This window comes from Scatophagus argus, chromosome 4 (assembly GCF_020382885.2).
Source record: "Scatophagus argus isolate fScaArg1 chromosome 4, fScaArg1.pri, whole genome shotgun sequence".
Classification (NCBI taxonomy): domain Eukaryota; kingdom Metazoa; phylum Chordata; class Actinopteri; family Scatophagidae; genus Scatophagus; species Scatophagus argus.
In genome coordinates this window covers 13,831,587-13,853,322 of record NC_058496.1, presented here as the reverse complement: position 1 = coordinate 13,853,322, position 21,736 = coordinate 13,831,587, and the positions used below count along the sequence as shown (strand labels likewise).

General features: G+C 40.1%; 1 protein-coding gene across 1 annotated transcript; it reads left to right on the top strand.

The window, feature by feature from the left end:
* The first annotated feature begins 3,545 nt into the window (after positions 1 to 3,545).
* On the top strand, positions 3,546 to 21,545 carry ikbkb (inhibitor of nuclear factor kappa B kinase subunit beta). The gene is made up of 22 exons (XM_046387965.1): positions 3,546 to 3,725; positions 5,500 to 5,621; positions 9,289 to 9,383; positions 11,536 to 11,656; positions 12,774 to 12,843; positions 13,631 to 13,719; positions 14,741 to 14,830; positions 14,926 to 15,050; positions 15,632 to 15,739; positions 15,829 to 15,958; positions 16,220 to 16,414; positions 16,542 to 16,656; positions 17,268 to 17,391; positions 17,474 to 17,625; positions 17,816 to 17,877; positions 17,972 to 18,072; positions 18,179 to 18,228; positions 18,336 to 18,435; positions 19,205 to 19,352; positions 19,683 to 19,780; positions 20,024 to 20,117; positions 20,200 to 21,545. Exons 2-22 carry the CDS (start codon positions 5,517 to 5,519, stop codon positions 20,257 to 20,259), a joined length of 2,232 nt encoding a protein of 743 aa, XP_046243921.1. The 5' UTR covers positions 3,546 to 3,725; positions 5,500 to 5,516; the 3' UTR covers positions 20,260 to 21,545.
* Positions 21,546 to 21,736: the final 191 nt, after the last annotated feature.

Genomic DNA, 21,736 nt, shown 5'->3' with positions numbered 1-21,736 from the left:
TCAACACCTGTGAGTAGATCTAAATCTATACTACTATATTTAAATGTATATATTTATTTAGATATAAATAAACTATTTATTCTTTGGGACAACATTTGTGTGGACTTTGTTAAGTTAAGAAAGGGAGCAGACGCATATGGAAAAGGGAAGTAACCTCATGAAAATAGAACATTATTAAAATCAAACAAGAAGAAGCACACAACATAAACATTTAGGTACTATGTAGTATGTACAGTAATAATGCAAGGCTTCAGTACTGTAAAAGGTCTATTTTTGTCTTTTATTTCTTATCATGTATTTTGTTGTCATTTGGAGGTGATTTACTTCAGTCTATCTGTTTCAAACTACTCTGAAACTACTGACTGTGACAGTCGTGTGACAGAAAAAAATGGCATACCATTGATTTTTCACACCGTCAGCAACCTCTGGCAGTCTGTGATGGGCTGTGGGTGACTGTATGGTTAACCAGCTGGCACCAGGAGCCATTTGTCACAACCACTATCCCCTTTATACAGCCCACTCTTTCCTCAGGAAATCAGACACTTAGCCTCAAGAATCACTCCATCTTTTCTTAGTACCAACAGTGATTTTATTAGGATTGAATAATTCATCTTCATTGTTTTTACTGTCTCTTAACTCCACATTAAATAGTGGAGAACATGGTTATAGTTTTAACAGCATTTTGTTTGGCGACTGTCCTCTTTGTTTCCATCTGTATTAGATTAGAGTTCACTCGCACTTCTTAATGGGGAAAATCTCTCTCTCTCTCTCTCTCTCTCTCTCACACACACACACACACATGCACTTGAAATGTCGTCTATTACACTTTGCTCAAGCTGAAAGTTATACACTGCACTGCTTCCTCCAACACAGAAGTCTTATCTCCTCCCGTTATTATTTTATCACAGAATTTCAAAGTCATTAAAAACACCTGTTTACTATACGCCTCCTCCCTAGTGGTGAGTAATTTAAAAAGTATTTCAATTATCCTTAATTTGACTTCCCTTTATTTACATTATGCAATGAATGGCAATGAGATGCATTTGCAAATTTTGTGGAAGAATTGCAGAAGCTAGACAAACCACTGTTTAAAACATTTCTGTTTACCGTCTTAATGTGCGGGTGACCTGTTTTCATGATTCCTTGGACTCACCCTGTCTAAATACATAAACAGAGTATCAGGTACAGGAGGATCTGCCTTTGTGAAGTTTGAGCAGAGACACAAGTCAGAGTTTCGTGTCTGATATAACAATAGAACCACGGACACAGTGAAAAAGAGGCTAATGCATCACATACTGTAAACCTATTTTTAAAAATGTTTAAATTAGCTTAAAATTTTCTAAGCTTTGACAAAACTTTATGAACCAACAAACTATGACCCAAAAAATGAGGGGGGTGAGATATGAGGTATGAGGTTGGCAGCAGGGGCTACAGAGGACCTCCAGAGTTCAACAGTCTCACAGCTTCTGGGAAGAAGCTGTTCCTCAGTCTGGTGGTCCTGCTCTTGATGCTCCGCAGCCTCCTGCCTGAGGGGAGAGGGGCAAACAGTTTGTGTGAGGGGTGGGTGGGGTCCTTCATGATGCAGAAGGCCCTTTTCCTGCACCTGGAGGTGTAAATGTCTGTGGTGGTGGATAGGCTGTGTCCCACAGTCTTCTGTGCAGCTTTCACCACCCTCTGCAGAGCCTTTTTCTCTGCAGCTGCCGTGCCACACAGTGATGCAGGAGCACAGGACGCTCTCCACCACACATCTGTAAAAGGATGTCAGGACTGAACTCCCCAGTCCGGCACGCCTCAGCCTCCTGAGGAAGTAGAGGCGCTGGTGTGCCTTCCTGATGAGTCAGGAAGTCTGGTTGACTCAGGTGACAGAAGACAGATTAATACCTGTTTTTACAATTATAATTTCTTTCATTCCATTTTGTGAACTAAGAGATTTAATCTAATTCTTTTAATAACTAAGGAACCCACTGAGGTGAAGGGCTGAGGGGCAAAGGGCTGTTAGGAACTCAGTTTGAGTTCACTGCTTGATAACACAAATAACAACAGGGATACAAATTAAAGTGAATCCTGCTCCCTTCAAGAAGCAATGGGTGGATTGTGTTAGTAGGGATTCTCTAATTCCATGAACAGAATATCAAGTACCCTTCAGAATCTGAACCACAGAATCTGTCTCGGTAAAGTTTGAGCAGAGACGCACTTCAGACTTTCCTGTCTGATATGACAATAAAACTTCACACATGATGAGAATGTCAGTCACCAAGTACAGATAATATATCCAGTAGATATCACAATAAATAAATTATCAAAGGTATATTATGCAGGATTTTTCTAAACCCCCCCTCTCAATCATGACTTATGACCCATCAGATCATGTTGTCATGCTGGGTATTACCCAGTATTATTTCATAGATCAAAAAAATATACATACCAGTGCTGTTGTCTGTAAATGGTCAGTGATTTCCAACCCATCAATTTATAAAGAAAGTTTACAAAGGTAGCCCAATTTAGAGCAATAAATCAACATTTTGTGATATCTTTTGTCATAAAATCGGATCGCCCAGTACAAGAACTATGGTAAATGAAAGACGTTTATCAATATTTGCAGTGTATTTGGTCACAGAGCTGACAAAATGATGGCTGTGGTTGTCTTACTGTGGAGATGGGCCAGTAAAAGTTCAACCGAAAACGACTGCTAAAAAGCAGTTATTGAAACAGATGAATGTAGTGGGAAGTAAACACTTGTGGAGGACAACATTTAAGCCATCTCCACAGGCTACATTTATGTGACTAAACAAAGCTAAATAAGACAACAAAGGTCTTTCATTATGAGTTCCATTTATTCTAGACTTCCATACTGTCTGGTGTGTGCTAGCCTTACTGGAAAGGATTAGGAAGCAGCACCATATTGTGTTTATATAAACAGTACGGCTCTTTTTTTATTTTTACAAACATTTCCAAAGTTAAAGTGGATCTTACAAACCAACAGATAATATCAGAGAAATGTCAGATATGTGTAAGCAATCAGGGGAAGATTAACCTTATTGGCTGTATCAAAGTGAGTTATCAAGTGTTAACTAAACTATTCAGTCCAAGAATAACTGGTGATGAAATGAAAAACGTCACTGCCATACCCTGGAAATTCTGAAGTGCATCCTCCCCAAATACAACATCCGTTCGTTCAACATTGACTTAGCGGAGTAGAAGAGAATGTTAAATACCGAAATGAATATCTGACATGAGTAAAGACACACCAAGCATTTCAAATAACAGTGTCTGACTGTTTTTGGTTCCAGGTTTAATAGGCATTTCAGTCTTCCTTGAAATTTATCTGAAAACCCGATTAAGATCTACTTCAGAAACGTAAAACATATTTTTGCTACATGGGACAAATAATTTTAGTTTTCTTTTTTTGTTTTCTAAGGTTTTTAGACCAAATCGTATTGAAAGGGAATCATTAGTCATGGTACGGATGTGTGAAAATGTGGTTAAAAACATCTGCATGAAACTACGAGCTTGACATCAGAGCCGGGGACTCTGCCTCCTTGTGGGCGGATCCCCTCAGGTTTACAGGAAATATGAGAATCAGGAAGTAAAAAGTTTTTGAGACTCGTCTGACAAAAAATGAATACTATAATGTTTAAAGTTTAACTCGTTCAAAGACCGGATACACCCAGTGTTCAAAGAAAACCAGCTGTGAAAGCGTGCGAACGCTGCCTACGAAGTTTACGGTAGGATTTAAATAATCCTGTAGGCTGTTTGAAGCGCTTAAAATCCGAAAGCGAATATGTTGTAGTACATTGCCATAACCCCTAGAAAACATAAAATATACACAGAAAGAAGTGAGTTTTTTGTACGCGAATGTCTCATTTTGTAACGTGCAGCGAGGTGAGATCAACATTAGAGCACAAAGTGAAAAACCGAAGCACGCTGGTTGATGCATTCAGTGTCACCGCAGTGTTGAACAGGCCTGGTGACAGCCTGTGAGACACTTAGTCTAACTGTATAACTGTGAAAGCATGCAACATACAGGGAGCACTGCGGTCAAGTGTGTAAAAAAACAACATCAAGCCAGTGTTGAACACAATCAGAGTTATGTTTGGGGAGTTTTGAATAGCCAGTGGAAAACAAATCACCTCTGTCTGTCCGATAGGACCCATCCAGCCCTTATTTCAATAGTGATTAGAGACAGACTTTTTCTACTCGCAATACTGATAACAATTCTTATTAACGTAGGTGGCCGATAACCAATTTGCTACAAATGTATATCTTTTACTTAAGTACCATACTTGAGTACAATTTTGAGACACTTGTGCTTGACTTTACTTCCATTTTCTGATACTTTCACTCAGCTACATATGGGAAGCATATATTTTACTTTTTACTTCATCTCCACTGCATTTATTGGGTTAGTTGATTTTCTAGTTACTTTGCTGCTTTAGCTCAGTGATACAAACTATAAACACTGTTATATATTACTACTATTTTAAGCTATATTTTTTAATTTCAATTTAATTTTAAATTGGCAGCCATTGCTGTACAATATCTGGGCCCTGAAACTGAAGCACAGCAGTCGCTTGGTCTGTTGAGAACTTTCATTAAATACACTATATAGACAAAAGTATTGGGATGTATCTGTTTTTTAGGGTTTGGGCTGGGCAACTTACTTCCACTGAAGGGAAATCTTAATGCTTCAGCATGCCAAGACATTTTGGACAATGCTATGCTCCCAACTTTGTGGTAACAGTTTGGGGAAGGCCCTTTTCTAATTCAGCATGACTGTGCCCCAGTGCGCAAAGCAAAGTCCATAAAGACATGGTTGGATGAGTTTGGTGTGGAAGAACTTGACTGGCCCACACAGAGCCCTGACCTCAACCCCACTGAACACCTTTGGGATGAACTGGAACAGAGATTGTGAGTCAGGCCTTTTGGTCCAACATCAGTGCCTGACCTCACAAATGCTCGAATGCATGAATGAGCAAAAATTCCCACAGAAATACTCCTTCCCAGAAGAGTGGAAGCTGTTATAGTGCAACGCTGTCTATGTATTTAGAATATGATGTCATTAAAATCCCTGTTGTTGTGATGGTCAGTGCATTTGTCCATTGTGTATCTCAATAAGCATAAAATGGATCAGATACAGTTGGGTAATTTGGTATAAAGTTTTATAGTCTTCAGGTGACACGTGAATCCTAGTGTCTGTTGAAATTTTCTGTCCCCATCTAGAATCGCCAGAAGGCTTCATACCTCTGAAGCCTCAATGAACAAATTAGGGCTTCAACTAATGTCTGTAGTCTACAAAATGTGTAAAAAAACAAAATCAAAAGTTCCAGTCACGATTTCCCAGAGGTCCCAGATGGTTATTTTAGCTTTCAGCCTTGATACACCTTATGCTGAAAAAGCACAGCCTACTTTGTTGATATCTGGGCAAAGGGTTAGCAATACAGAGTTTTCCAACAGCATGACTGTAGACTTTATTCTTGTTACTTGTTGTATTGGGTGCAGGACCACCTGAGGAGGCCATGAATCGAGTCCCCTTGCAGCAGCAGCAAAGCTGTGGGCCCTGGGAGCTGAAGGAGCGACTGGGCACCGGAGGCTTTGGGAATGTCACAAGATGGCAAAATAAGGTACATGAGCCACACACTTTTAACAATGCAGTTGCGTTTTTTTGGTTTTAATTTCATTTTGAAGCTATATTGAACAGCAGTTTTCTTAAAGACAAGTTTTGGACTCATACGAAAGTAATTTCTCTCAATCATTACTTAAGTGTGTGTTTTTGTCTGCAGAGATGTTGTTCTCTGACTGTATTTCCTCATTCTTTAGTACTTTGTTTCATTTCTTCGAAATGTTTCTGGACAGAAACAGACCATGCACTTAGTCATCATACAGATGTAATCTGGAAGTTAAATACTGTCATGGAGTCAGTGTGTTATGTTGTGGCCCACATGGTGAGCAAATGTTTCTTTTCATTTTGCCAAATTTGCACAATTAGGATTAGCATAATCAGCTTTTAGCAATTACTGATGCTTTGGTTCTGAAGAAATCTTAAAAAGGTGATGAATTTCAGGCACATTTCTGGAGTTATAAGCGTTGTCTTTTTTGTATGGGTTTAAAGTGGATTTAAGTCATTCGCGATGGAGGAGACAATGAGGTCCTCAAAAAGTACAAGTCACGCTGAATCTAAAAATATGCATATCATGTTTGTTGCTCAGAAGTGACTGTGTTGTGACTCAGAAAAGGAATAGAGAATTTGACCCAAATTGTGGCTCACATGACACTTCTCTCCTTCTGCCACCCTCTCTGGCAACTCTGTCTCTCATATCACAGTTTGAACACCTGAAGTCTGAAATAAGAGCATTAATCCGGACAGAAATAAGAATAAGAATTAAGAATTTCCTTTATTTGTCCCATAGTGGGGTAATTTACGTTCTCCCAGCAGCACAAGGACAGCAATAAGGTGCAAAGGAGTTGAATAAAAATATAAAAAATATGCAAAAACTATACAAAGTAGATTCTTAATATTTACAATTGAATTCAACTAAACTCTTTCCCAAGGAAGAAAAACTGTACAATAGAAAAACACACAAGATTTAAGTGACTACCTGTTTGTGCTTCAGAGCAGTACAAAATGTTACAGCAAAGGTTACCATATTGCACATATTTACACACATAGTTATTGTGGTGAAGTTATTGCACATAACTTAATGAGATTCTGATTGTGGTGGAGTGCATGGGGTCTGCCGGGAGCAGTGCTGATTGTGCAGTCTCAAAGGAATGACTTGCAGTAGGAATGACTTGCAGTAACACTCCTTCACACACTTGAGGTGAAGCAGCCTTCTACTGAAGGAGCTGCCCAGTGCTGTCAGAGTCTCATGCAGGGGGTGGGAGTTGTTCTCAATCAGAGAGGATAGCTTGGCGATCATTCTTCTCTCTCCCACCACCTGCACTGGGTCAAGGGGGCTTCCTACCACAGCGCTGGCCTTCCCTTTTGTCCAGTCTCTTTCGGCCAGCAGTAGAGATGCTGCTGCCCCAGCAGACCACTCCATAGAACAGGGCCAATGCTACCACAGAGTCGAAAAATATCCTGATGAGTGCCCACTGCACTCGAAAGGACCTTGGTCTCCTCAGCAGGTACAGTCTGCTCCAGCCCTTCCTGTACAGTGCAATGGAGTTGTCTTGTCATTCCCTGGATGTTCACCATTGTTGGGGGTGAGTTTCCACGCCTGCGGAAATCCACCACCAGCTCCTTTGTTTTCCCTGCATTGATCTGTAGGCAGTTCCGCTGGCACGAGTCCACTAAGTCCTGAATCAGTTCTCTGTAGTCTGTGTCATTCTCCAACAATAGCAAAGTCATCAGAGAACTTCTGCAGGTGACCGTTGATTGAATTGTGTCTGATGTCCACAACGGGACCCCTGTGCTGCAGACCACCATGTCAGACACACAGTTCCATGGCCTCACGTAATGTGGAGGGTTATTGAGGTAGTCCAGTAGCCATGATGTAAGCTGCTGCTCCATCCCTGAGTGCTCCAGCTTGTCCCTCAGCGGCACAGGCTGTATGGTGTTGAGAGCGCTGGAGAAATAAAAGAACATGATTCTCACAGTGCTCCCAGGCTGGTCCAGGTGACAGAGGGCCCTGTGCAGGAGGAAGATGACTGTGTCATCCACCCCAGTGCCAGTCTGGTAGGCGAATTGGCATTGGAATCGCTTGCTGCCTGTATTGCAAACATATGCAAATAATCCTACAAAACTTTTACATTGAAACATGTAAAAGTGACTCTTCAATTGCTTTTTTTTCTTTCTTTTCATCTGGTAAGACATATGTATAACTGAAATTTCCATATGTAAATTAAATACAGTCATATAGAATGACATAAGACATTTCCTCTTGATCCTGACAAAGAGTTTCTCATCTGTACTGTTTTTGTAAGTAGAATGACATCAGTCCTGTGAGCTTTTTTTGGTGCATGTAGTTCAATAGAAACGATGTCCGTTGTAATGATATCACTCTAAGTCATAGGATGAGAGCACTGTAGGGTTACATCATTAGCAACAGCACACTATGGGAATACCAGCACGCCCTCTTAGTGGACCTTCCTCTTCCTCTTTTTAAAATTGTACTTGAGGTGTATTACTCACACTCACATTCAAGGTAAACTTAGAGCTTCCTTTGTGCCAAGCAGCATGAATGTAGATATACAAGTGATGGAGAGTCAGAAACTGTAGCAGCAGTTGATCTTTGGAAATATTTTCACTAGTGATTTCAAGTACAGTTGATTTGTATGTAAACGCTTCTCAATACTTGAAAAAAAATGAATAAAATGTGAATAAAAATCTGTCTTTCTGAAATCTGACATTGAAGTTTTAGGCACACATTATAGTTTACTTTGTTATACCCATGTAATTTGGCATACGTTACACCTGTATTGTGTGTTAAATTGATTTTCTTGCAGATTATATGTAATAAATAACTAATTTAAAACTGTCACGTAATTTAATTCTGCTACTATTTGCAGCAGCTAGTAAGTGCTGGCGCTGCTGCGATGACTAAGTGTCTTCTGGAGGAAATTTCCTGTCTTCCTGTGTTAATGACAATACTGTATGTTATTATTAGTTCATTGATGAAGTTATGGGAAGCAGGGTGGGTTCCTTTTCCTTGATGATTCTGGGAGAAGCATACAGTGAAAATGTACTTGTGTTATTCATGATTTCTGGCATCTGTATCAGGATTTTTAGTCCATTATCTCTCTCTTGTCTGTCTCAGTTTGCCATCAACAGAAGTGCAAAAGCCAAAGTTATCATGATAAAGTGCATAATTTATTTTTCATATTTATTTATCAATTTTACTTCAGCTGTTAAAAACATGTCCACTACTAGGTGGCATCTCTAACATGTCTCATTAATGTTCTAATGAAGAAAATTTTGAGGCCACAACTAAGATGTTACTGCTATTTTGCTGTTTATATGTTGGAAAAAACATCAACTGACCTGCAACAATTAGTCAATTCTCTGATTAGTACATTGACGCGATATTGATTTGCAGCAATTTTGATAATCAGTTGAAAATCAATCATGACATCAAACTGCTGCACCCAAGTGGAGCCACACAGTGTAGACTAGAGAGCCAAACATGTCATTTTTTTTTTTTTTTTTTACAGGTTCAGTTCAGAGGAAGACCACATCATTGTAGTTTGCAATACATCTTCCACAAGGAGAGGATGGAAAACTCTGTGAGTTTTAGCACAGCAAATCTGTATCATTATTTTTTTTGTGTGTGTGTGTGTGTGTGTTTTCAGGACACAGAGGAGCAGATTGCTATAAAGCAGTGCCGTCAGGAACTGAGCGAGAGAAACAAAGAGAGATGGTGTCTGGAGATCCAGATCATGAAGAGGTCAGTTCCACAGAAGGAAACCCAAGTCCCTTTTGGCTGTACCACCTTTCCACTGTCACCTTCAAATGCCAGTCATGTTCAGGACACACAGCACACACACGGCAGCAGTTTACCTTTGAAGCTTCAGCTTCAATATTTACACTTATTTTTTATATGTGGTATGTGTCCTAACCGCGAGAACACCAGGACACACGCCAGCCGGCATTCCTGTGCTATAAAGAAGCATTTATTTGAGATTTTGTACCATATAAGAACACCATTAAAATAACAAAGCTATAAAATGCATTTTGACACAGGTCATTTCATCAGGTTTAGGCAATAAAGCAAGTCCTGCCTTCAGGTCATGTGAAGATCATGATAATCTTCTCATCTTGTCTGCGACTGTTTGAGTCTTACAGAAGCTCACAGACAGTGATCTTATGTCTGAAAGGACCACATTTCCAAACTGTTTTGTTTTTTGCTTGACTACGACAGCTAGTCTTTCTCGTTACAACAGAGTCAGTGTGTGACACACTTTTCAAACTAAACTCCAGAAATCTGTGATTTCCCCTTTTCTTTTTGCCCTCCAAACCTTTGGGAGGCGAGTTTTGGTTTGACTCAATGTTGTACATTCCATGACAAGTTTGGCTTATGAGTTTAACATTTGACTTTTATGTACCCATCTGTTTTTCTCAAAATACGAAAGCTAAATTTGTGTCCTTAATAGCAAAAAAAATCACACAAGGCATTAAATAATTAGAACTGCGTGGAAGTTTGGGTTATTTTGGTCTGTCGGTGGTTATTTCTGACAGGATAATGTGCCGCCTCCTCATTTTGCTCTGCTTATGGTGTGTGCTTCATTTCCACACACGTCTGTGTTGTCTATTAATGGTTTCAGTTTGGGTGTTGGGTCACTGGAATTGGATGGCAGCTCATGCTGGTGTTGATTGTTTGTGAGATGTCAGATGTGTGTGTGTGTGTATTTTGTCATTTGTGGGTGCAAACATGAGGATAAAACTATTTCTTTCCTAACAAGTGTGTTGTTTTCAGACAGACGTGGTCACAGCCACAGCCCTCCTGCACACCCACGCTCAACTCATGGAAAAACCACAGGGCAGGGGACACATGCATGGCGACCTACCATGATACTATGACAGCTACTTAACACAGATGTACACATTCACATGTACAAATACATCATCTTTACGATGTTTTTGAGTTATGATGTACATTACTTTTTCGTCAGATTAATATTTTAGTTAAAAAAACAGGTTCAGGTTCTTGTGCAGGTTCAGTTTCATCCCACTCTCTGTAAACCTAAATGTTTTTCTGTCGACTCTCCCCTAGCACTTACACAAGAGAGAGTCATACACACCACACACACACACACACACACACACACACACACACACACACACACACACACACACACACACACAATGATTAATGTTTTGTGACAGTGTTATGTTTCCAGTGTAAATCGTTTTCCTGGTGGATCTGATATCAGTTTGACTTTGTTATCTTAATGAGGTTCTGAACCTGTGACGATCAGAAACAGAATGTCTCAGACAAAGTTATGAAACAACAAAGAATGAAAAACAGAGAGAGTCACAGGGGAGGTCAAATGGCAAATGGAGGAAGGTTAAGAGCGTTGCTGGCGTAATCGGTTTTTAAGATTATTAATTAACTGATGAAAAGTTTAGCAGGTAGTTGTGTCTTCATCATGTACCGTTTTTAGACACATTTGTTGGAGACAGCAGTGGAGAAGAGCTCACATTTTTGATTAATGTGATGTGGGTATATGCTGTAAAAACAGCGTTGCTTCGTAAAATTTACTCACTTACATGAGTACAGGAGGTCGACAGAGTAGGGAAGCTGATAAAAACCCTGCTTTTTTTTCTGACGTTTCCCAAATCTTTCCTTTTTTCTTGTTAATTACTTGATTTTTTTTCCCATCTTCTTTTATTCAAATAAGAAAAAGAAGAAAAAACACCTATTAGGTGAACTTGCAACATTTAAAACCAGTATGGCAAGTAATCATTGTTTCATTTTAATGGATCACAAGCCAAAAACAATGGGATCCACTGTTCCTGATCTAGATTTGTGCTTTTTTTTTGTCGATAATTCAGTTACGACAGACGTTGCCTGCTTATGTTTGTTGGTTGGTTTGCAGGTTGGATCATGTCAACGTCGTTGCAGCCAGAGAGGTTCCTGAGGAAATGAAGAAACTGGCGGCCACCAATGACCTGCCTCTGCTGGCAATGGAATACTGTCAGGGAGGGGATCTGAGAAAGGTAAAAGTCTGTGGTATGTTTGCAAGAGTGAGTGCACATATGTGGTTTAGGATTAAAGGCCCATAAACCTTTGGGACAAAGTCTTGAATCACTATGAATTAAATTAAGGAGCCTTACTCATGAGTGGTGATGATCTGTTTGAACCACTTCTCATGACTTATTCTTTCTCAGCACCTGACCTGAATATGATTTGACTCAGTAAATCTCCAACCACCAGAAATTATTATATGTCTTCCAAAAAGCGTCCTTCAACACAATCCTAAAGTTTCTGTGAAATAACAAGTAAAAGCATGTCAAAGCTGAAAGTGCAAAAGTCACAGCTGCTTATATTTTTTGTAGTTCACTGAGTTTAAGATTCTCACACATGATTGTGACTATTTGGCGCAACAACCAGACAATTGTTTGCACTTCTGCTGGGGGAGAAATCTCAGTTTTTTAATCTGCAGCTGAGTGTGGAGCCTGAGGCGATAGACAATGTTGGCACCAGGCAGCCAGTAGAGGAGGAAAATGCCAACCATGGCAGACCGCAGTGTCATGAAAATTTCAAAGCATCCCAGATGGTGCAGTTGGGGTAGATGGATGTGGTTTGTTGGGACAGAGAGTGGAAAACTGCACCATCTTCTTTTGTCAGGCCTGCCAAAAGTTTCCAGCAGTGGAGCGCTTTAAATATATATATATATATATAAGTGTAAATAAGTGAAATAGATGAAAGGCTTTACAATATATATATATATATATATATATATATGTATATATATCTTGCAAGTGAAATAGATGAAAGGCTTTACAACAAGTGTTCATTTGCCAATTTACAAAACTTTTAGTTGAAGTTTAGTCAACGTTTAGCATGGTTAGAGACAGATAATACTTCTTTGTTTTCTGCTTGAATCTGAACTTTTTCATGACCTCCAAGTAAATGTAATCCTTTATAAACACAATGTACTTAATGGAGGGGAAACAGTTGCCTTTATAGAGGAGCAGAAGAGCAGAAAGTTCTAAAACATGAATAAAAAAGACAGATTGATGTATCGTTTCCTCAGACTGTCTTCATTTATTGTTTTCTTCCCACAGTTCATATTGTTCTAGTATCAAATGTCTGTGATTGTGCTGTCTGCAGTATCTGAACCTCCTGGAGAACTGCTGCGGAATGAGGGAGGGCTCCGTTTTGATCCTGTTATCTGACATTTGTGAGTATCCTGCCCAGCTGCCCAGTCCCCAGCTTGTAAATCGAGTCTGTATGAAAGTGATAGACTGCGTGTGTGTATGAGCTGGCAGCGTGATTAGTGTCCTGTAGAATGGAGGAAATGATCCTTCCGACCAGTATTGTGATGTCATCACTGATCCTAAACCACCAACCTCTTAGTCACCGTGGCGACAGCTCACACTCAGCCAAAGGCTTACGTCAACAATCGTATGGACGCTCGCATCAGCAAGACGTTTGTATATCACACACTGCATAAACAGGTTTGAGAGAGGGCACATGTGGTATTGGTCACACAGATCAAAAGTGGAGAGTAGAGTAAGACACACACACTGACACAACACACACACACACAGACACAGACACACAGAAACGCCTTTTCTTCCTGTTACACACTGTTGAACATTTCCTGATAATGAGTGATCCCCTTAAAACTGCTTCACCAGGGAGGGTAAAGACAGAAACACCCAAACACTCACGCACACATACATACATACACCCTCCTGCACATGCTTATACAGTAAGGTGTTACAAAGGTTATGAGTTCCACTTCGTTGAACACACCGCGCCAGCACACACACTAGTCACCCTTTGACGCACAAGTGAAGTGACATAGTTTCAGTTGTAAACTGAGATTAAACCTATTCATTCTGCCCATACAGATTAAAGGCTATAGAATGTACGAGTCTTACCTTCTCATGGTGCTTAGTGGTCTTATTAAAGAGTGACTTAGCACTAGGCTGAAAAGTTCTTCTTCTTCTGTTGCCTTTCAGCTTCTGCTCTAACCTACCTCCATAAGAAGAGGATCATCCACAGAGATCTGAAACCAGAAAACATTGTGCTGCAGCAGGGAGAGAAGAGAGTGAGTTAAAGACCCTGTGAACCATCTTTGTTATGACAGATACACCCCAAACCACAGTAAAGAGGTCATATACACGCTGTCTGCATGTGGGTTATGTGCAATAAGTGCAGGAGACTCGTCTCTCTCTCATGTCCATGTCCATGTCTTCCCTCACCAGATGAGCACAACTTTGCTGCATTAAATATTTAATGCGCAAACCTCAGTTGTTTTGCTTACCCTTACAGTTACAAAGCACTTTTGGAATTGCCTTAACGTCCCCTTTGGGATAACTTATTTTGTTTGTTATGTAACAAATCACATCGTGTCATCCTCCAGCCTGCAACAGGTCACAGGAAAATGAAGAATGTTACATAAAACAGGCCAGACATATTAAAGAGGTTATATATTCATGTTTATGAAACTCTGCTGCATTTATAGAAATTTAACCAAACAGATTTTATCTGCACTAAATTTATAGCTTTGCAGCAACACTTGTTTTTGTCTGGAATACGAGAGAAACAGTAAATCCAGCGGACAGACTTAATTTTTGGTTTGGGGAGTTATTAAGACAAAAGTGGTTTCACACAATTGGACAGAAAAGCATTAAAAACTTGAGTTATGCTCATATATGCTGGAGACTCTCGGGATTTAAAGGAATAGTTTGACATTTTGCCAAATAGACTTATTGGCATTATGGTGGAGAGTTTGGTGAGATGATACCACACATATCTGTCTATCAATTGCAGTGTTATGGCAGGAGCTGGTTAGCTTAGCTTAGCAGCACAGACATGAAACATGGGGAAGCGGCCAACCTTGCTTTCTTAGTAACAAAATCTGCTCACCACACCTCTAAAGCTCACTAATTAACACATTGTATCTTGTTTGTTTAATCCCTGCAAAAATGTATGTAAGTATGAAAGCCAAAAAGCAAGTGAGCCTGTTTCCCAAAATGTCAAACTGTTCCTTCAAGTTACGGATTTGAAATTATAGGGACACATTTTGTTGATAACAATTTATTTCTTTCCTTTTCTTCTAATCTTAGCTGATCCACAAGATTATAGATCTTGGCTATGCCAAAGAGCTTGACCAGAGCAGCCTTTGCACATCATTTGTGGGAACACTTCAGTACTTAGTAAGTGTTGAAAACACAGGTGGACTCATTTCCCATGGGATCTTCTCATCATCTGGACAGTAACAGCTAAACTTGTTTTCCTTTCCATATTCCAGGCTCCAGAGCTCATTGAGAGACAGAGATACACAGTCACTGTCGACTACTGGAGCTTCGGGACTTTGGTGTTTGAGTGTATCACAGGATTTCGCCCTTTCTTACCAACCTGGCAGCCTGTTCCTTGGTAGAACCACCTTTCATAAAATCCTGAATCTAATTAATTGTTAAAATGACACACAAGGTCATCTCGGAAGGAAGCAAAGTAATGTTTATCCAATCTAGGTTATGCATTGTAAAATTTCCACCATTTCTAATGGTCAGGTTTAATCTCAGGTTGCTTTTGCACCCTTGTGACAAGAGTCTAGTTTTTGTAAGATAAACTGAACAATGATGTTTTTGAATGTAAAGCAACGATAAGCTCAAATCCAAGCAAATGTTATTGTTAAGTGACTGGACTGTAGCACAGAAGAAATATATAAATAAACAGGACTTGCTGAAACAAAGAATTACAGGATATGTGGGTTGTTCCTACATCAAAGCCCCTCGTGCCCTGCTAATCTGATGAATGAAAGATATGAAACTCCAGGGACATCTGGATTACATCTAGGAAAAATTATTTTCCTTTTTCTGCTGAAACCCAGGCTCAGGTCCTGGCACGTAACTGACTGTTTTCACAGGAATTTACCATGATCCAACTGGGAGAAGAGACAATTAGGCATCTCCAAATCTAAATTTTCTCATTTGATCTTTCTGTATCCTATTCAGGCACAACAAACTCAGGCTGAAGCAGAATGATGACATTGTTGTCTATGAGGACCTCTCAGGTGAAGTACGCTTCTCTAAACATCTGCCTCAGCCCAACAACCTCAACAGGTAGTTTTCATCCCTGACAGGCACACACATACACATAAAAATGGCCATTTATGTTTCCTCAGTCTAACGTGTTGACTTGTGTTTGACAGTCTCTTATTGGAGAAACTGGAGAGGTGGCTGCAGCTGATGTTGAAGTGGTCTCCTCAGGAGAGAGGCAAAGACCCCGAGGCTACACCCAGTGACTGCTTCTCCCAGCTGCAAGTCATACTGCAGCTTAAGGTTAATTGACTATTTCGTTCATTTATTCTCTAAGTTTGTCTCATTTTCCTTCACTGAATTTTGTTGTTTTGGTCTGGTGTTGACAAAGCTGATGTAGAGGCTGCATCTTTAAATGAAATCTATTTGAACTCAAAATGTCAAACTTTCTAAGGTTCTACGGAGTTCAGCAACAGTGTTTCAACTCCAAAGGGATTTTAAAGGATTATGTAAACATTTACTTGTTCTCTCTGCGATGTGCTTGGCCCTTCTCTTTTCCCTCAGCTGGTTCATGTCTTGAACATGATGTCTGCTAAGATCCTGACATACTCGGTGTCGGACGATGAGACTGTGGCAGACCTGCAGCTGAGGATAGAAAAAGACACCGGCATCCCTGCGGCCACTCAGGAGCTGCTGCTGGAGGCGGGGTTGGCCTTAGAGCCTCATGGACTGGCCACACAGTGCGCTGTAGATTACAGGGTAATAGCCAACATCAGCACATTACACACAATAACTTCACAGACGAGTCAACGGCACATTGTAATAATGGACAGAGTCATGGTAATATTATATATATTATTATTATACTTATTACCTGTGTCTATAGGAGATAGATGGGCGACGGACAGACTTGCCTCTGGTCTTCCTGTTTGATCGCTCCTCTTGCAATTATGAACCGCAGTTTGCTCCTCGCACACTTCCAGAAAACATCCGCTTTGTCCGTGAGTACACAGCAATAAGACAACAGTATCAACAGTCACCTTACATTCCCTGCAAAGCTTTTCTTTGTCTAAACTGCTTCTCTTTCTTATCTCTGTTGTTTTCAGTTGAATCTGCCAATGCGGCTTTAACACTTTTGCTATAAATGTCTGATTAATTGAGTAGTCAAGCAGTTATTTCTGTTTTTGGGGGTGAACTAGGGTCCATGTTTCACTCCAGTAAAAGCCTTGATTTGTATTTTTATTAAATAAAGGAAATAACTGTAGTAAACAAAAAGATAATCTCTGCAAATTAGTACGCACAATCCCACACTTAAACCACGCACACTGTTAATATAAAGACAAAACAAACATTAAAAACCTTCACAATTTATAGTTGTACTCATTTAGAAGCATGACCAAAGCTTTAGAAGAAAATAGAAGAAATGTTTTTAAGCTCACATATGACTATAAACCTAACGTTCTGCCTAAATTGAAAACTCTGTGGGGGGAAAATGGTCTTTTTATGACTACAAACTGTAATACATAAAATACTTAACAACGACAAAACAATAAACATCCTTTGGTTTTGTCTGACTGTGTGTCTCTCTCTCTCATTTTTGCCTTTGACACAGAAACCGACCCTAAGTACGTTCTGGCTTACAGCCCTTTGAGGAGGACTTGCGGTCAGGCGTGGCACACCATCCGCTCCCTGAAGGAAGACTGGCAAAGGCTGCAGCAGGGGCAGAAAGCTGCCATGTAGGACAAACACAATACATACACACACACACACAACAGAGACGTGCGGAACACAAATCTTCAAATCTCCTCATTCTTCCAGCATGAGCCTGCTGAGACACAACTCGTCACTGTCCAAACAGAAGAACGAGATGGTGTCCATGCACCAGAGACTCACAGCCAAGCTGGACTTCTTCACCACCAGCCTTCACATAGACATGGACAAATACCAGGAGCAGACAGCCACCGGGATCGGTACAATGTTACTAAAAACATGTTGATAAATGGCAGAAAGCTTTCAATACAACTGCCAAAGCTGCATTAAATATGTCCTTTAATTGTAATTATTTAGGAGTTAATTAGATTGATCTGTTTACCTCAGGCAGAAAGTGCACTTGAAAGTCTTAAACAGTTTAGCCAATGGTGGTCTTTTTCCATGCTCTAGCATCAGAGAAACTCCTGTGCGTGTGGAGGGAGATGGAGCAGACTGCTGCGAGTTGTGGTCAGGTACAGCTGAGTGTGTTTTTGTGTGTGTACGAGTACGTGTAAGGAGCACTCACATGTGCTTTAAAAAAACTAAGACCATTGTGTGGATGTCTAGGCCAAGGTGAGTGAACTGGAGGAGGAGATGATGCAGCTGCAACCAGACATAGTGGATGTGCAGAGGCAGCCGTGGAGGAGCGGAGAGGCCCTGGACACGCTGTAAGTCTGAATAAAAAAAAACCTCAACTGTAAAACTGAAGAAAAAAAAACCAAATAACTGCTTTCTGATTTTGGACCTTGTTCTCTTCCGCTCTTTGATCCTCAGTGAAGGAAAGGCCATGGATTTATTCCGCAAGCTCAGAGAGAAACCCAGAGGTCTGGATGCCATGCATCTGTTCACTCCTTACAACACTTGTCACAGTGCTTTCATGTCAAAATAAACCTACTTTTACGTTCCTCTGCCTTTCCTTCCCCTTGCTCAGACCAGAGGTGTTCAGGGGACAGTCAGGAGGTGGTGCGTCTGGTGGTTCAGGCTGTGCAGTTCTATGAGAAGAAGCTCCGAGATTTTTACACACACCTCAGGTACTTCGACACAAAACACTGTATTTTTATTCATCTCTGAATACATAAACAGGGCTCCTTTCGCAGTCTTCCAATGAGATCTGAGCAGTGGTTGTAATATGGCAGTCCAATTTGAGAATTTGTGTTTTAGTATAAAAATGGAGTAAGGTATTGGCAGAAATATTTATAGTCTATTATGTGGTTTTGTTGAACAAAGTCAAGGCTAATTTATAGTTATAATACATGTTTTGTAATAGTGATGGTCAATTAATAATTTATTATATTCCATTATGGGTGACCATAATGAACAACTAAGATATGTGACCATTTTTAAGTGAGGGATACCAAAGTGACAACAAACCTGGTCTGGGTGCCAAACCTGACCAAGAGCCATTAATTAAATGCTCCACACACCCACACAGGTCTAATAAGGTCACAAACAGCAACAACTTTTTCACAACACACATTTGGACGTGTCATAGCGAGGAATGGAGCAATCACTGATGTTATTCGCTTGTAAAAATATCTGCCTTGAAAAATGTCTTTGGGGAAAAAAGAAACAAACAGTCACTCGTGAAACCACTTGTGCTGGTGACTTAAAAACAACTATGCAACTGTGATGTGATGGCTAGATGCAAGGTGACAAATGAATTTAAGGCATGCTGATATTTATAACGATGTGTGAAAAGTCACAACGTTTTATTAATGAAAGACTTCTTTTTAAAATAAGCTATCCAGCCTGTGGTTACTAATGTCTCCAAGTTTTTCTATTTCTATGTGTGTGATGCAGTAAGACAGCAGCGTGCCGCCAGCGCGTGATGGAGCTGCTGCCGAAGGTGGAGGGCGTGGTCCAGAGGATGGCTGAGAGCGAACAAGTCCTGATGAGTCTGCAGGAGAAACGACAGAGGGAGCTGTGGAACCTGCTCAAAGTGGCCTGTGTGAGGACACAGACACAGCTCGACTCTCTCTTTAGGGATGCTCGTTAATTGCATATCGTGACATGAGTAGCCAAAAATAATAATCATAACATAGCAACAGGTGTTTGGACTTAGTTCTGCTTTAAAGCACCACTAACACTTTATATCCGCTCCAGCACTCATCAGTATTTGATTTTGACAATCGGCTCCACCTGTAAAAATTTGTCTAGATGTAGGACACAAAAAAAGTCCAGTTGATAACATAACAATAGCAAGTTGTTTTATGTCTTCCAGTGCTGTATACTGTTGTTAGCCAACATGTAATTATGTCCCTCGTCTTGTCTTGTGTAGAGTAAAGTTCGTAGCCCAGTGAGTGGGAGTCCTGATGGACTAAGAACCCCCTCTTCAGTGCCACCTCTGCTGACCCCCAGACACAGCTTGCACCATTTGTGAGTACACTTACACACTGGGGTTTAAAGGAGGTCAAAGTTGTTGGTTGAGTTGGTTGAGTTGATTTCTTTTCTTTTCGTTTTTTTGTATACTGATGCTGTCAATTTTGCTCTCACACACTGAAGACAGACAGCATCACCAGAACCTTTCAAAAGATGCAAATAAATCTACTGTACATGCATATAATCCATTATCAAAATTATGAGTAACATCTGCATGGGTCACTCTGGATGTGTCTACAGTGATGAATCTCTTGTGGAAGAGAGCAGGACGTTTGAGAGTCGGCTTCAGAGTTTGCTGCATGAAACCATCCAGGAATCAGAGAGCAGCATGGAGGTATGCACACGCTCACACTCATCACTTCCTGAATTACGCGTGGTGGCTATTAAAAAAAAAACACCCTTTGTTCTGGTCCTAGATGTTGAGTGAGTGGACGTGGCTGAATGGACGCCAGAATTTCTCGAGCGACCTCTCTTAAATTGTGTTTCATTCTGTGCTTACACGTGGTACTCTACTGCCTCCGTGTGGATGGGATGTCAAACTACGTGAGGTTCGTTTAACAATGTGAATGGAGCAGTAGCTGCTTGTACATATTTGCTTAATAAGATTAAGGATGTCTGGTTGAAAATGAATGCCATTCTGTACTGCACTGAAGCAGGTCTATCCCTGATTAGGTTTGATGGGAATTTATTAAAATGAGATATTTATTTTCCAATTTGTTTTTTTTTTGTTTTGACTTAACATTGAATATGTTTTGGGGGATGAAATTGCACTTCACTATGCACACGTCAACCATTCAGTTGATACCATGGCTCATATTGAGAAAATCCCAGTCAGAACAAACCCACACACGTTCGTACGTTCCTACAGTCCTGCAGGTCTCAGTGACATTTAAACAGCTGACACATATTAAGAGCAAGTTACATCCTCACGTGTTGAAATTTCCTGTGTTTAAATAACATTTTACCAAAATTGAGAGGGAAATCCGTTCTTATGCGTTTCTCACTGGACCATTATTTTCTGTTTTAAGGGTGATGTTTTTAACTGTGAAAGGACTATTATATGTATGTGCTGAATGACTGTATGAATGTGATTTTGTTTTTATAATATATTGATACACAGTAACAGGAAGAGATGCACAATATGGTGCAGTCCAGTATTCCTGCCATACTTAGTAAGTATAAATAATCACGTCTTACTGTTGAGTTCCTGTTACTAGAATATTAGCATCGGTGTCACAGCAGCTGGGTATGACATTGTTTGAGGCCATACACAACTCAAAACAACACAACAATATCCCATTACTCTCCTGTCTTGGTCCAATATGGTGACAAAACCAGATGATTTATGATCTAAACTTTTAAACATTTCACTGTTTTACTAAAACAAAGGCAAAGAAACTCATGGATCATAGCAAAACTGTGAAAACGGGTACAAAACTGACCAAATGAACATTTTAATACCCGTAATCAAATGTATCTCCATTATATTTGAATCTGGATGTGACTGATACAGCAATTTGATATTGAACATGTTCCTACAGAGCTGCACCTGCTGCCGCCATCTTAGTCCCTACTGTTGGAGGCTGTCTTTACTGTATATAGAACATACAAAATGATAGCAAGGCAGATCTTACATGTTGTCTGTGATAACATGTCTGTTTGTGTACATACTCTCAGGATTGTAATAATGTCAACAGAACTGAATGATGTATCTTAAATACAGTATTTCACTGTACCAAAATAATAAAAAAAAATCCATCCATCAAGATCATAGTGTTTACTTTATTTCATTACTTCAATAAAATCAGTTTGAGGTCCTAATTGGTGACTAACTCTCCTATACAAAGCACAGCACATACAAAGTGAAATGTAGTGGTAAAGGTTGAACAAGTACAGGACACAGAATGAGACAAGAAAAAGAGGTGATAAAAGGAGACATTTAGGCAACTGAAG

Bases quoted from the DNA above. Each gene is read 5' to 3' on its own strand.
- ikbkb (XM_046387965.1), top strand. From the start codon at position 5,517: ATGAATCGAGTCCCCTTGCAGCAGCAGCAAAGCTGTGGGCCCTGGGAG. The intron at 9,384-11,535 runs GTCAGTTCCACA...GTTGGTTTGCAG, and splicing joins GAGATCCAGATCATGAAGAG to GTTGGATCATGTCAACGTCG. The intron at 16,415-16,541 runs GTAATAGCCAAC...CTGTGTCTATAG, and splicing joins AGTGCGCTGTAGATTACAGG to GAGATAGATGGGCGACGGAC.